At 57.5% G+C, this 16,118-nt stretch overlaps 1 protein-coding gene across 1 annotated transcript; it reads left to right on the top strand.

Annotated features, from left to right (window-relative positions):
* The first annotated feature begins 5,901 nt into the window (after nucleotides 1-5,901).
* On the top strand, nucleotides 5,902-14,517 carry DLL1 (delta like canonical Notch ligand 1). The gene is made up of 10 exons (XM_064293435.1): nucleotides 5,902-5,958; nucleotides 6,374-6,682; nucleotides 7,257-7,767; nucleotides 9,679-9,739; nucleotides 10,167-10,297; nucleotides 10,406-10,575; nucleotides 10,688-10,904; nucleotides 12,299-13,088; nucleotides 13,199-13,313; nucleotides 14,416-14,517. Exons 1-10 carry the CDS (start codon nucleotides 5,905-5,907, stop codon nucleotides 14,419-14,421), a joined length of 2,364 nt encoding a protein of 787 aa, XP_064149505.1. The 5' UTR covers nucleotides 5,902-5,904; the 3' UTR covers nucleotides 14,422-14,517.
* Nucleotides 14,518-16,118: the final 1,601 nt, after the last annotated feature.

Below are 16,118 nucleotides of genomic sequence, written 5' to 3'. Positions count from 1 at the left end.
CTTTGTCATGGAGATGAGGCGCTGCGGCGGCGCAGGAGCAGACGACCCGCGCTGGCGAGGGGCGCTGCGCCGCGGAGGAAGGAGACGGGCGGAGGGCCCGGCTGCAGCGCATCCATCATCTGCGCCCCGGGCCGGCCAGCTGAGCCACGCGACTCGCCCTTTCTCATTCAAATCAGCACATGCCTTTGCAACTTTCTGCAAACCTTCGGCGCTGCGCCTTCACGTCTCCACGCACAGGAAAAGGTGCGCGGCGTCCCTCACACGCTGGACACCATGACTCAGACTCCTCCTCCCCCAGAACACCCGACAAAGCAAAACAACCGCCACGTGGGACTGAAGTATTGCTTTCCTCGCCACGACCTCCTGTCCCATTAAAAAAAATAAAATAGAAACAAAAGATTATGTTACACGCCGGTGACCCTGCCCCACAGGAGTAGTTAGGGCGGTCGTCTAGCTCCCCGGGTGCCCAGTGGCCCAGCTTGCAGCGGGAGAAGCATCAGGCCTTGATTCCGTCTTCCTCGGGCTTCTGCCTCCCTGCCTCCTCTACCCGCGCAAGAAACCCGTCAGGCACCACCAGATCGCGTCTGGGGGTGCCTGCGGGGCACTGCTGGTCCCCATTCACACTTGTGCACAGGCCCCGTCACCGCGGGGCCCAGGGACGGGCGGGGGGAATGGGCTGCGCTGGCTCGAAGGGGCCTCGCTGGGTGTGGGTTGCTGCCTTAACCCACCTTTCCCACCGACTCCAGCAAAATGGAAGCCACGAGGATCCGAATACAAGTTAGGCCGGACACCCGTCCTTTTTCCGAGTGTGGCTGAAGGGGTGGCTTATGTTAGGATGTCCTTTTAACTAGAGACATCCACGTATAACTGCAATCAATGGAAACACATCCATAGTGTAAGCGTTAGGCCAGCACAGGCTTGTTAACCGAGATGGCCAAGGGAGGTGGGACAGGTAAGGGCAGGAAGGTCAGTAAGTCCTGTGTTCATGTCTCCGGAGTTCAAGCCTCCAAAGGCAGCCTTCAGAAATAACTGCGGAAGTACCCACAACAGTTACACACAGAGAGGTATTACCCACGGGTGCTTCCAATAGTCACGGCAAGCAGGCCAGTTCTTCTGGGGTTTTAACCGCCTTAATATTTCAAAACTGAGACTAATGAAGAATGGGCAGAGAGGATGCTCTTGGGAGATGTGATACTAATACTAATTAATAAACATGCTTTATGTTCTTTTTTTTCTCTCAAGTAAGCTGGCATGTTTGATCAACACCAGATTTGCTGCCTGGAAGTTTTTTATTTTGTTGTTCTGAACAAGGACCCTAATTCTTCCTAAGAATAAGAGAACCTCTCTGTTGGGTATACAGTATTCAGTGGGCCTGAGAAAACACAAAAACCCACTCAAGCCTCCAGACTTGTTTACACAGAAAGCTGAACCTGTGGCTGGCTTAGCGTCTGCAGCCTGTTGGGGGGTATTGTTTACCGCAATCTGCTCAGATCTCCTTCCCTTGCCCCCACCCCGCCCCAACCACCACCGCGAACAGACATACCTTGAGAACAGAACCTTTCTTTGGATGGAGAGGGTTGGAATAGGATTGGGTGACCGCAGTTTTGGGTCAAGGGTACTGCTGAGGATGGGAAAATTCAATGTGATAAGAAAATGGCTGTGAGCACTGCTTTTATTCCCAAGTGGCCTAATGAAAGGGTGGAGGAACTAGTCAGGGCCGCCAGCATGCAGAGAAGCCCAGATGCCAGGTACGGGCAGGTGCTGCTGTGGGCACAGGCCTGATCATCGCACAGCCTGAGCTCACCCCGCTCAGGGTCACTGGGGCAAAAGGAAACGCCACCACCAAGCAGCAAATTCCTCCTTCCATTTCTGCCTCTGATGTATTGGGAGCCTTCTAAACCTTAATGAGCTCACTTTGTACAGTAAATTTGCCAAGACATCAAAAAGTATTTAAAAAAAAGTTTCCTACTTTTTTCTAATGAGCAAGGTGAGGATTTATGGTGTGTGGGGAGGAGGGAATCTGGCTGCTGGAGCCAGCAGGAGGAGAGTCCATTGAACCTACTCTAACTCAAGCTCCCTGCATTTGGGGCTCAGAGTATAGAGACATGCAGTTAGGGAGTGAAAAAACGCCATTTGGTTCTGAGCAGATGGCTGGCTAGGGGGCTGATGGCGTCTAAAGGCGTGTCATCCCCCTTCAGCTTGAGTCCCTAAGGGCTCCCCTTGTCTTCCCAATCAATGAAAATTAAAGTGCAAAGAAAGGATGAATAGCTGGACCTCGAGTCTCTCCTTTGTTCATCCCAGCTACTGGTGCGCAGGAGTTAAACTACGACAGGCTCCTATAGAAACGCTGAAGTTAAACAGTCTCCTGGTTAGCTCAGCTTTTGAAAGAGAGACGGGGAGAGGAACAGACTCGGGAGGAGAGAGAAAGAGAGAGAGAGAGAGAAGAGGAGAAGAACGACAAGAAGAACAAGAAGAAGAAAAGGGCTTTCTGCTTGATTTCCCCAATACAGAATCGCGTGGCATAAATTAAGTTGGAAGAGAATGAGCGCTTTGGGCAGGATTCTGATGGATTTTACGATGCCTTTCAGTTCCGCTTTGCCGCGGTAATCGAGAAATCTGTGCCACGTCAATTTAACAAATACTTGATACTGAAGGGGTTTGTTAAAGATTTCGGACAAGTCTTTTTTTCTCTCTCTCTCCAAGGTTTAAGCCCTTGCGCGTGGAACTTTTTATTTCCAGTTTTCTAAACAGGCATTTAAATGAGCTTGCGCCCCACTTCCATTTTGTAATTAAAAGATTCCTGATATTTCATTTCTTCCCGAGCATCTCCTTGGCTTCCTGACCCCACCCCGCCCCCACACACCCCGGCACACGGAACACCCTCCCTACTGGAGGAAGCAGAGTTCTCGGAAATTAGCTTCAGCGGAAACATCGAGCGAGTGAAAAAGGATGCTGACACTAGGTGGCAAGAGTAAATTAGGATTCGCTCCGGCCCAGGCTGTGGTGGTGTAGCAAGCCCCACAGAGCCGCAAAGCGCGGCCTAGAGGGGATCCCAGAGGCACTAAAGCGGCAGTGGCATCTCTCGAAGCCTCCGTCTGTTCTGAGCCGAGCGGGAGTTCCCAGTGGGACGCCGGGCCTCGCACCCTGCACTCTGCCTCGCTAGGAGGCAGCTGGGGGGAACCTGACGTTTACGACTCTGCTGACCCTGTTGGAACTTCGCAGGTATCTGGAGAAGGGCGGCAGGGCCCAGCGGGGCCGCTGAAGGAGAGCTATAGAATTTCTGCCCCAGTTGCCCCAGTGCCACGAGGGACTGCCACGTCACCGAGTGACGCTTTAAGTGGCCGTTTCCCGCAATTTTTCTTAGCGTTGGAGGATCGCCTTCCCTTTCTGTGCATTCTGACAATTTGTGATCAAGATAGCTTTTTCAGTGAAATGCACATTTTGCAGTGGAAATGCACGTTTGCATCCTAAAGAGGCTAAGATGCGGCGTTTAGCGCGGCCCACCCTACAGCAAGGCCTGGTGGCCCACCGCACTCGCGGCTTAGCCGGGGCTGAATGATCCGCTAAGATCGGAGCGACTTGTACTCGGACGCTCACACCTGGCTTCCCAATGAAGCTGCCGCGGGGGCTGGGAGCGAGATGCGGTTGAGGGAGGAGGGGTGGGAAAGAAACCCCCAAGCCCACTCTAGCACAAGCCTCTGCTAAGTTAGGAGTGCCTACCCCAACCTTCCTGCTGCCACCGCCGCCCTGGAAGCACAGGAGCAATATGGGTAACTCATTGTGATGCGTGTGTGCTCGGCCCTCCCAATAAACTTCATTTCCCTTAAAAAAAAAAAATTTCCAGCGTCCGATAGACAGGCACAAAAATAACACCGTGCGGTGCTGGGGTGGGTGGGGGCTGGGCAGGCCGGGCGCGGGCTGCACATTGTGGCAGCGGCCGCGGCGTGCGCCGAGGGGAGCTCTTTCTCCGCGCGCATTGTGCGGGAGCAGGTGCTGGCCGCATTACCATACAGCTGAGCGCACAAAGGCCCACTGATTCAGCCCGCGCACAATAACAAACTGCCTAATGACAGCCACGCGAACGACACACACCAAACTCACTTTTTACCAAACCGACGGAGGCCGAGGGGGGAAAGTGCCCGGAGAGAGGGAGGCCGAAACCTGAGGGGGACCGCCGCGCAGTGCGGGGACGGCGCCGGGGAGGCTGTGTGGAGGGGCGGGGGCCGTTCCAAGCTCCAGCTCTCAAGCCCGGAGCGCCCGTGGACAGGCGCGGGGACCCCAGGCGCCGCGCGCTCCCGCCCCGCTCCCCCCCCGCCGGCTGCCCTTCCCGACGCAGGGTCGCCTGCTCCGCCAGGAGGTGTGTCGGTGCCAGCCTTCCTGAGCTTCCAGCCCCGGCCGTGGCGCGCGCCCCACTCGGCCTCCGGCCCGCCGCCTACACCTCTCCGGCAGTGCCCCCTGCCCTTCCGCCAGCTGGCGGCTCCTCCCGGGAAGGCCTCACTGGGCAGGGGATCGGCGCCGCCGGGACTCAGGGCCTCCGAGACATGGTCCCGGCCCCGCCCCCTCCCCCAGGCGGAGCAAGGAGTGTGTCCCTCGGCAGCGCGCCGCGTCCCGGCGCTTTGCGAGACGCCGCGTCCGGCTGGCAGAAGTTGGACGCTGTGCGGCTGCGGAGACAAGGCGCCCGCGCTTCCCTGTGTGTGTGTGTCCGCGTGTTTGCGCCGGGCACGCGCGGAGGGGGCGGCGCGGGCGCGTGGGGACCAGCACCGGCGGCGGGGGACCGGCGGGAGCGGAGGGGCCGGGCGGCCTGAGCGCGCGGGTTCGCAGGAATGTAAATGAGCGCGCGGTGCGGGGCGGGCGGGGGCGGGGCGGAGGTGGGAGCGGTGGGGGCGGGGCGGGGATTGCACATTTTACAGCTCACTGACCATTTGGCGAGCCATTGAGAGGAGGGTTTGGAAAAAGTGGCTCCTTTGTGACAGCTCTCGCCAGATTGGGGGGCTGCTCATTTGCATCTCATTAGCCATGCGGAGGGCCGGCTGTATATAAGGGCGGCGGGCGCCGGCGGGACGCAGTTCCGCGGCGCTCGCTCTCGAAGACCAGGCCGGCCGCGCAGGGACCGCCGGAGGACGCGCCAGCACAGCCCTCCCCCGCGACACGGCTGCTCGCCGACCCTGCGAGCCTTTGGGTGGATTCGTGGGAAAGACTCGTGTCCTCACTGCGGCCCGGGAGAGGCGGCGCCAAGTGCTCCCAGGACTGCCGCGCGGCCGAGTGGCGCCGGGGTTGCTATCTACAGGGCGCACCCGCCCGCGCACCCCGAAACAGCGCCCGCCGCCGCCGCCGGCCGGTGCACCCGGAAAAGGATCGCGCCTCCGTCGGCCCGCGCACCCCGCCACGGCGCCAGCAGCCGACCGCTCCGCTCCTCGGGCGCCGGGATTATCGCCTGACTGGCAGGGATTTCCAGGTCGCCGCGTTCTAATCGGCCTGGGAGGCCGCTTGCAACGCTTGGGAATTAAGCTCAGTATCTGCGTGCTTTCTCGCTCCTTGTTCATTCTCCCTGTGAAGAAACCAGAGACAAAACCAGGAAGAGGACGGCGAGCCTCCCGCGGGCTAGAAGAGAGGGAGGAAAACCGAAAGTTGCGCCCTGCGAGCGCGCCCCCCTCCCCCTGAGAGCGGCCACCCTGCGCTGTCGGCCGCCGGGAGGCGACTCCAGCTGGACAGGGCAGGGGGCGAGTCGGGGAGAGCCAGTCCTTCTTACCCCTGCCTCGGGCAAAACACCGGCGTTTCGTTTGTCTGCGCTTTTGGAAACACCTTCATCCTCTTTTAATTGCCCGACATTTTAAGAAGGGGAGGGGGGAAGTGGTGGGGTGGGGAGGAAACCCGGAAAGTAAGCGAGCTGAGCCCGTGCACGCCATGGGCCGTCCGTGCACACTGGCCCTCGCCGTGGTCTCGGCCCTACTGTGCCAGGTGGGTCACCCAGGGCTGTATTCAGATGGGAATACCCGGGGCCAGCTGTTCTGGTGGGGATAACTGGGTCCTGCTGTGTCAGGCGGGGTTACCCAAGATAATGCTGCGTCAGGGGGGGTCACCGCAGGGCATGCTGTGTCAGGTGGGGTACCTGGGCAGTGCTGTTTCAGGTGGGGGGGGGTACCTGAGCCCTGCAGTTCAGGTGGGTCGCCCCAGAGCCTGTTGTGCCAGGCGAGGGTACCCGGGGCGCGGGCGCACACAGACTGGCCCTGAGCGCAGAGGCGGAGAGGGCGGGAGCCCGACAGGCCAAGCAAACTGTTGGTGGGAAAGTGAATCCGGGAGAGGAGAGCCAGCGAGTGGGTGCCGGGGCGATGGGTGCGCTTGGCCCGGCGCTCACTGCCCTTCCCCGGCACAGGTCTGGAGCTCAGGGGTTTTCGAGCTGAAGCTGCAGGAGTTCGTCAACAAGAAGGGGCCTCTGGGGAACCGCAATTGCTGCCGCAGCGCGGCGGGGGGCGCGGGGCCACCGCAATGCGAGTGCAGGACCTTCTTCCGCGTGTGCCTCAAGCATTATCAGGCCAGTGTGTCCCCGGAGCCGCCCTGCACCTACGGCAGCGCCGTCACGCCCGTGCTGGGCGTTGACTCCTTCAGCCTGCCTGACGGCGCGGGTGGCGGCCACGCGGCCTTCAGCAATCCCATCCGCTTCCCCTTCGGCTTCACCTGGCCGGTGAGTAACGCCGCCCGGGATGGGCCAGACGCTGGGAGGTCGAGGGGGCCGAGGGCGGCCGGAAGGGGCAGGCGGAGAGGCTGAGGGCCCAAACCCGGCAAACCATGGGCACGTCCGCACGACCCGACTCCCACACGGAAGGGAGCCTCGTGCGGGGACTCCTCGGCCCTGCTCCTTGGCCTGGGGCTGCTGGAACAGGGACAGCCCAGGTGACAGGCCCGGGGTTTCCCTTCGGGCCTCCCTCCCCCCCCGCCCCCACATCGTGGTTTTATACCCAGGATACTGAGGACAACTGCCATCCAGCCCTTCCCACCCACCGCCCCTCCTGCGCACAATCTTTTTTTAAAACATAATATCCCGTATAACAGACTGAAAAAACATGGCAGGAAACCGTTCTTTAAAAAGTTTTTCGATTTCCTTAAGGAAAGTGAAAACAAGCAAAATAAGCAAAAGATATGCAGGGGATCTCCCTCCCCGGGGCACAGGCTCCGGCTACCGTTACCAGGCTGCCTCTATGGCTAGGCTGTGTTTTTGAATATTTCTCCTTTACCTTACACCTCCTTCTCTCTTCCAGGGCACCTTCTCTCTGATCATTGAAGCTCTCCACACGGATTCTCCGGATGACCTCACAACAGGTAAACAAATTCCAGAAAAACTCCAGGACTTTGCACCTTTGTCATTTGGTGCTCCAGAAGCAAACCCTCTCATTCTGCACGTCCATTCAGAAAGTTTAGGACGGAAGAGCGCGTTCCCCAGCGTCTCTGGTCTCCTGGTGATGACCCCGCGCCCCACCCTGCTGCCCCTCACCTCCATTTCCCACCCCACAGAAAACCCGGAGCGGCTCATCAGCCGCCTGGCCACGCAGCGGCACCTGACGGTGGGCGAGGAGTGGTCCCAGGACCTGCACAGCAGCGGCCGCACGGACCTCAAGTACGCCTACCGCTTCGTGTGTGACGAGCACTACTACGGGGAGGGCTGTTCTGTCTTCTGCCGCCCCCGGGACGACGCGTTCGGCCACTTCACCTGCGGGGAGAGAGGAGAGAAAGTCTGCAACCCCGGCTGGAAGGGCCAGTACTGCACCGAGCGTGAGTCTCTGCCCCAGGGCTGGCGGCCTCCCACGGTTCTCAGCCGGGGCGGGGGGGGGGCGCGGGGGGGGGCGGTGGTGTTGGGGCCTTCCTTCCGAGGTGGGGAGATAGTTGAGGGCAGAGCGCCCTGCGTTCTCCCCAGTTTCTGGGATGTCACAGCCTCCAAGAGTGCTTAGCCACCATCGGAAGCTGCCCTTCTTAATCAGGGATGGTTTCGACATGGGGCTAGGGGTCAGGAAATAAGCCTGTACTGCCCCAGGGTGTGTAGTAGGGTGGGAGGAGAGGAAGGAAGGAAGGAACAGAGTACTTACTGTAGGGGCAGGCTCTAAACCAGAGTTTCTGCTGTGACAGCCTCTCATTTGGAATTGCATCGTTTTCTATCGAGTGCTGGTGCCCCCACCGCCCCCATAGCTGTATTTCCAAATCTCCCAGGTGACACACGCTCCCTGTCTGTTAGGCACATTCTGCAAGTCGCTCTCTGTGTGTATTCCCCTTGTTCAATGCAAACACAGAAACAGACACTGGAGTTGAAGGTGCAGGGGCACCCGGAGCCAGTGTTGCTGGTGTCATCTGTGGACAATGTGGTTTTGAAGCACTTGTCCACAAGGACAGTCACTGCCAAAGCCTGGAGGGGGGCACAGTGTCCCCCATCTGCATTGTGGCTTTGGTGTGTCCTGTGCTTGTTCAAAGGCTCATGCAGCACCCAGCCTGAAAAGAGGTGTTATGGTGCTGTAGCAGTGAATCCAGCTTTCTCTGCGGGCTTACTAGGTGCTGAAACGTCACAACTGGGCAGTGCGGGGCAGAACTTTGCAGGAAACAAAGTCGCCAGGGATGGGGGTGGGGCTGGTTAGATTCCGGGCAGGTCTCTCTTGGCCCTTGGGCCGCCTGTCCCAGAGGGCTCAGATTCTCCCTGTGGTCAGTAGCCAGTGAGTCCTAGAACTCTCCAGAAATCCCAGTCAGGGGGAATAGGTGAGCCTCAAGCTGGCTCTTAGGCTTGGAGCCACAGCCTGGGAGGTGCAGGGCCTGGTCTGTCTCTGTGTCTGGGGAGGGGTGGCTTATCCACTTGGCAAGCACCTTTCTCATGTCCTCAGTCACTAGGCCTCAGGCCTGGCTCTGCAAGCCCCGTTTAAGCCAAGCATGGTCCAGGGCTGGCTTTGTCGTTTTAAACACTTGGGGCCCGTTGCTTAATGCGTTTCATAACCAGGCAAGTGAACCAGCTCGTCTTGCCCAGCGGCTCGCCCCAAACCCTCCCAGGCCACCTGCTGCGCCCACCCTCGCCTTCTTCCTCCCCTGCTGGGCAGCCATAAACTTCAACTTTTCCTTCTTATTCAGATACTTGGCCACTCCCTGCCCCGCTGCGCGTGCCATAGATTAGCTCTCTCTGGGCCAGCACGGGCGGGTCCGTGATGGGCACACGTGTGTGCGTGTGTGCGCGTGTGCGCGTGTGCGCACGCAGGATGCACGGAGGGGGGCCAGGGGAAGGGAGGCTGTATTGTTGCCCTGGGGCAGCTGCTGGGAGAGCGTAGACAATAGAGCAGCTGTCCTGCCCTGGCACCCTGCATACCAGCTGTCCACTCTTATCTGTACACACACTTTCTGGATATTAAGAGGTGGAGCTTTGTGCTTAGAATTGGGAAGTGGGGGAGGGGTTGGAGGGGGAAAGGACTTCTGACCCTCTGAGAAGAAAAGGGGGTGGGTGAGGGTGGGGGCTTTTGAGCCCTCTTTTGTCCGTGTGCAACTGTGGTAGGAAGAATGCTGTTGAGAGGGCTAAGTGCGGTCCGCAGTTAGCAGGCAGGATGGATCAATACCCCACCAGATTGTGGAGATTAACTCGGCTGGGACTTGGGCGGGGCGGGCAAGTAGAGGAGACCCTACGGCCACAGGGTGCCTCCCGCCTCTTGTTTCCCTCAGCAATCTGCCTGCCTGGGTGTGACGAGCAGCATGGCTTCTGCGACCGGCCAGGGGAGTGCAAGTGAGTTTGCGAGGCTTTCCTCTTCTCTGCCTCCTGGGTGCCTTCCACCCAGTGTGTGTGACGCGTCCCCAGCTGGGGGGCAGGAGGAGGGAGTCCTAGTCTGGTGTTTGTACTGGATAAACGTGTGGGCGTGGGGTCACTGAGCTTCTCATGGCCACGGGAGATACAGGTAGCTGTTTAAAAAGGTTGGCATAGAAAATGAGGGCGTTTAGCTCTGGGGTTCTCCAACTTGGCAGCACACCAGGATCATGTGGGGAGCTTTTAAACACTGGCCCTCAGGCTGCGCCATGTGGCAGTGGACTCAGAACCCCGGGGGTAGGGGAGGGTAGGCCTGGCATGTGCGAAAGCTCCAAAGCCATCATAGAACCTTGTGGGTGCCGCTGGAAGCTGTGAGGACCACCCTCTGACAGTGCTTCCTGTCCTCCAGGTGCAGGGTCGGCTGGCAGGGTCGGTACTGTGACCAGTGCATTCGGTACCCTGGCTGCCTCCACGGCACCTGCCAGCAGCCGTGGCAATGCAATTGCCAGGAGGGCTGGGGTGGCCTCTTCTGCAACCAGGGTGAGCATCCTGCCTGAGCCTTCCTGCCCTCCTCCCCGAGAGCCTCCCTTGCACGGTGGCCACTGCAGCCAGTCTTCCTGACTTGACATGCATCCCACCCACCCGCAGATCTGAACTACTGCACCCACCACAAGCCCTGTGAGAACGGAGCCACCTGCACCAACACGGGCCAGGGCAGCTACACCTGCTCCTGCCGGCCCGGGTACACGGGCGCCAACTGTGAGAGCGAGATCGATGAGTGCGATGCTGGCCCGTGTAAGAACGGAGGAAGCTGCACGGTACGTAGTGGCAGGGCTGGCTCGCACGCGGGGGGGCCTGACCTCGGATCCCTGTTAGAAAGAGCATCTCTGGGAGTGACTTCAGAAAGCGTTTTTAATCTTTGTTACGTAGGATCTTGAAAACAGCTACTCATGCACCTGCCCACCTGGCTTCTACGGCAAGCACTGTGAGCTGAGTGCAATGACCTGTGCTGACGGCCCTTGTTTCAATGGGGGGCGGTGCTCAGACAACCCTGATGGGGGTTACACCTGCCACTGCCCGGTGGGCTACTCTGGCTTTAACTGCGAGAAGAAGATCGACTACTGCAGCTCTTCACCTTGCTCCAATGGTAAGAGAAGCCGCCCGCGGCTCACAGGCTGCAGAGAGCTGCAGCAGGTAGCCAAGACACATTCCATCTCACCCAGCTGCTGTCATGTTGGGTGGCACCAATGGTTAACACGCTCATCTACTAACTGGAAGGTGGGTGGTTCAAGTCTACCCAGAGGTGCCTTGGAAGAAAGGCCAGATAATCTACTTCCGAAAATTAGCCATTGAAAACCTCACGGAGCAGAGTTCTATTCTGACATGTGGGGTTGCCATGAATCACAGTTGACTCGACGGCAACTCGTTTGTTTTTCTGAGTATCATCACTTTTGAGAGACTTCACAGTGTGCTTTTCTCTGAGTGGTCAAGAACTCTGTAGAAACCTTATCCTTGCGTCCTCAACACCTAGCAGGGATAAGCAGGCAGGGCTTTCACCCTCGTGTTAAGTAGGGAAAACCTAAAGCAGGGCTGAAGTGAGCGCTTGAGCTGACACTGCTCTTTGGTGCCTGATGCCCGACTGGCCCCTAACTCCTCGGCCTTGCTCACGTGGCACCAGTGCCCTTTGTGTGGAGGGAAGCCCGGCTCTGGCCCATCGTTTCTATACACAGCAGTCTGGTGCCGGGGCGTGGGAACACGGAAGGAAGTGTGGTCTGCTGACAGGGCGCCTCCTGCTACTGCTGGAGCAGAACAAAACCCCAGAGCAAGCGCAGCATGGAAATGCTGGACGGGCCTGGCCCTGACTCTGCTGAGGCCCCCTGTTTAGGCACAGTGGTCAGAGGGGCCTGTCAGTGGAAAAAGCATTTGACTTTGCTTTCTGTGTGCCACACGGCAGGGCCTGTGGGTCAAGTTGTGTCTCTGGTTTGTTTTCACTCCCTAAACCAGTTAAGGCATTAGATGCTTTATTTTTAGAGGCAGGGTAGGAGGGTTAGGAAACTTGGCTGAAATGACAAGACCTCTCTGCCCTGCCTCCCTCCCTTCTCTTTGCATCCTCCCTTCTGATTTCAATTCCTGCTCTTCTTCTGTCTGACTGTGTAGCTGTGGGCGGGAGCCTGGCCCTCTGGAAGCCTCAGTTTCCTTATCTGTGTGCTGGGTCTAGTGAGCCTCTGCCTCTTTCTGGGTTCTGTAAAGGCTGAATGCAGTGGTGCAGGTGAAGTGATTTGCGCAGCACCTGTCAGCACTCAGCTGCTCCAGACACAGCTCTGACGGTTAGTTTCACTCTGTCAGCTGAACTTGGGACTCTTCCCAGTGGGTTAATAATTGGGGAGATAGGGCATATTGCTTTCAACTGTGAATTCACTGAGGCCAAAGGCTGTCTTTCATTTGTCTTTGTGTCTCTGAGGTCCACCCGGTGCCAGACACGTGGTAGACGTGTGAGCAGGTGCCGAGGAGGTGAGTGATGCCGTCCCTGCTGTGTTCCAGGGGCGCAGTGTGTGGACCTGGGCAGCTCCTACCTGTGCCGGTGCCCGGCTGGCTTCTCGGGGCAGCACTGCGACGGCAACGTGGACGACTGTGCGTCCCTACCCTGTGTCAACGGCGGCACCTGTCAGGACGGTGTCAACGACTACTCCTGCACCTGCCCCCCAGGGTACACGGGCAAGAACTGCAGTGCCCCGGTCAGCAGGTGCGAGCACGGGCCCTGCCACAATGGGGCCACCTGCCACGAGAGGGGCCGGCGCTATGTCTGTGAGTGCGCTCGTGGCTACGGCGGCCCTAACTGCCAGTTCCTGCTGCCCGAGCCGGGGCCTGTGGTGGTGGACCTCACTGAGCGCTACCTGGAGGCCCCGGGTGGGCAGTTCCCATGGATTGCCGTCTGTGCCGGTGTTGTGCTGGTGCTGCTGCTGTTGCTGGGCTGTGCGGCCGTGGGCGTCTGCGTGCGGCTGAAGGTACAGAAGCGGCAGCTGCTGGGGGATGCGTGCCGGGCAGAGGCGGAGACCATGAACAACCTGGCCAGCTGCCATCGTGAGAAGGACGTGTCGGTCAGTGTCATCGGGTCCCCCCAAGTCAAGAACACCAACAAGAAGGCGGATGTGCACGGTGACCATGGCACCGACAAGGGTGGCTTCAAGGCCCGCTACCCTGCTGTGGACTACAACCTGGTGCAGGACCTCAAGAATGAGGACCCTGCCAGGGATACCCACAGCAAGCGTGAGGCCAGGCCCGAGCCCCACAGCTGCATGGGCATGGAGAAGGGACCTGCAACGCTGAAGGGGTGCGTGGGGCACCAGGCAGGGTTGGGGTGCAGGTGGGATGGAGGCTCGGATGGTTCAGGGGGCTGGGTGTTCCTCCAAGCTCACAGTGGTCCTCCTGTCTCCTCTTTAGTGGGGAAGCATCAGAACGGAAAAGGCCGGATTCCACGTACTCCTTGTCGAAAGACACCAAGTACCAGTCGGTGTACGTCGTCTCAGAGAAGGATGAGTGTGTCATTGCTACTGAGGTTGGTGTGGGGCTTCTGTTGGGGCATCGGGCTTGCTGTGGGGCTTGTCAGGGTGTTGGCGAGTCAGGGCATCGGTCATTGAGGCTTGGTTTCGGGGTGTTGGGCCCCGGGGTGGGGTTCAGTGTGGAACTCTTGTAGGGATGTTGGGGCCTCAGGGCATTGGGGCATTGGGGCTTGGTGTGGGCCATTAGAGCTCAGTGTGGGGTATCGGGGCTTGGTGTGGGGTACTGGAGCTCAGTGTGGGGTATTGGAGCTCAGTGCAGGGCTCATGTTGGGGTATCAGGGCTCCATGTGGGATGTTGGGGCTTGGCTGGGGGGCATCAGGACTTGGTATGGAGCTTTGGGGCTCTTGTTGGGGTGCTATGGCTCAGTGTTGGGCCATCAGGGCTTGGTGTGAGTGTTGGGGCTCATGTTAGGGCATTGGGGGGTCTGCACTGGGGCATTGGGATTTGGTGTCAGGGCATCAGGGCTTCATGTGGGGCTCGGTGGTGGGGCTCATTTGGGGCTTGGTGTGGGGCTCGCTGTGGTGCTTAGCATGGGGCTTGATGTGGGGGCACTGGGGTATCAGGGCTCGGTGTCAGGGTGTCAGGGCTTGGCAGTGGGATTCTGTGCAAGGCTTGGTGTGGGGCTTGGCGAAGGCTTGGCAGTGGGGCTTGGTATGAGACTCCACACAGGTGTCGATATGCGGGCATTGGGGTGTCAGGGCTTGGTGCCAGGGTGTCGAGGTGTGGGGCTCAGCAGTAGGGCTTGGTGTGGGGGCACTGGCGTGTCAGGGCTCAGTGCTGAGGTGTCAAGGTGTGGGGCTCAGCATGGGGTTGGATGTGGGGGCATTGGGGTGTCAGGGCTCAGTGCTGGGGTGTCGGTGTGGGGCTCAGCACGGGACTCGGTGCTGGGGTGTTGAGGTGTGGGTCTCAGCGATAGGGCTCAGTGCCTGGCTCGGTGGGGGCAGTGGGATGTCAGAGCTCAGTGTTGGGGTGTCAGGACACAGTGTCTGACTCGAGGCTGCTCTCTAGGATGCTCAGAGGTGAGGGGGACGGAGAAGGCAGAGAACCATCTGTCTCCATCCTTAATGCACCTTCCTTCTGTTGTGCTGCCTCTCTAGGTGTAAAATGGAAGCGATATGGCAAATCCCCGTTTCTCTTAAAATACATAGAATTCCAAGGATATGTGCCCCAACGGATGCTGCTGTAAGAGGAGAGGGAGGCCTCGGACTGCTGCTGAGAAACTGGATTCAGACTGAGCTGGTTCTCTTCCTGAAGTTAGCAAGCGCCTGCAAACAGCCCGCGCCAGGCGGGCACCCATGGACGCCTGTTGCACTGCCTCCTACTTTCCGTTGCACTATGGACAGTTGCTTTTAAAAGATTTATATTTAATGGATGGACTGACTGACGACATAGAAGCACGCACTGCCTGAAGTGTATATTTTGGATTATTATGAGCCAGTCTTTTCTTGAATTAGAAACACAAACACTGCCTTTGTTGTCCTTTTTTGATACTGAAATGTGTTTTTTCTAGGTGGAAAAAAAATGTGTGTTATTTTTTGAATTTGTAAAAATATTTTCATGATATCTGTAAAGCTTGAGTATTTTGTGATGTTCATTTTTTATAATTTAAATTTTTTGGTAAATATGTACAAAGGCACTTCGGGTCTATGTGACTATATTTTTTGTATATAAATGTATTTATGGAATATTGTGCAAATGTTATTTGAGTTTTTTACTGTTTTGTTAATGAAGAAATTCCTTTTAAAAATATTTTTCCAAAATAAATATTATGAATGACAACCAAGGATGTCTTTACTCATCCCTTCTCCCAAGTTCAGGAGTCCCTGGGTGATGCAAATGGTTAACAGAGCTGTAATTCACTTTTTTAACCAAATAGTTGGAGGTTCAAGTCCACCCAGAAGAACCTTAGAAGAAAGTCCTGGCAGTGTAATTCCCAAAAATCAGCCATTGAAAACCTTATGGAGCATTGCTACTCTAACACACATGGAGTCGCAAGGAGTTGGAGTCAACTATTTTTTTTTTTTTTAATCGCTTGTTTGAGGAATGAAACCCTGGTGGCTTAGTGATTAAGTGCTATGGCTGCTAACCAAAAGGTCAGCACTTCGAATCCACCAGCCACCCTTGGAAACTCTATGGGGCAGTTCTATTGTGTCCTACAGGGCACTGTGAGTCAGAATCGACTCCATGGCAGTGGGTGGGTGTTTGAGGCATTGGTGGTCCTGTGTTAGAATTTTTGCCTTCCATGGGGGAGACCAAGGTTCAATTCCTGGCCAGTGTACCCCAAGTTCGGCCACCATCAGTCAGTGGAGGCCTGTATGTTGCTGTGATGCTGGACAAGTTTCAGCAGAGCTTCCAGACTAAGGCCTGGCGATCTACTTCTGAAAATCAGGCACTGAAAACCCGGCGGAGCACAGTTTTACTCTGACACACTTGGGGTCGCCATGAGTCAAAGTCAACTCAAATGTCAACTGGTTTTGGTTCTCCTAAGTGGGACTGCCTTTGTCCACTCCTTATATGAGACCCCAGGAGCAGAAATGACCTTGGCTTTTCTTCTTTAAGTGTTTGTCTGGCTTCCCTGCATTGATTAAGAACAATGTTCCTCACTCCTGTACCCCCTTCAGACCCTTCCTGTGATGGTGCCATTGAGGTAATTTAGCAATACCAGCTCCGTTGCTGCCAGCAACTGACCTGTGAGCAGCGCAGCGACTTAGCACATGGGGTCTTCTCAGGCACTGAAAAATGTGACCTGGGAGCAGGTCACTTGCCTTTTGAGCCTTGTTTTTTTTTTTTTTTAAGGGAC

Source organism: Loxodonta africana, chromosome 1 (genome assembly GCF_030014295.1).
Source record: "Loxodonta africana isolate mLoxAfr1 chromosome 1, mLoxAfr1.hap2, whole genome shotgun sequence".
In the NCBI taxonomy this organism is placed as follows: domain Eukaryota; kingdom Metazoa; phylum Chordata; class Mammalia; order Proboscidea; family Elephantidae; genus Loxodonta; species Loxodonta africana.
Note: the sequence above shows the minus strand (reverse complement) of the source record. Positions and strands in the feature narration are given on the sequence as shown.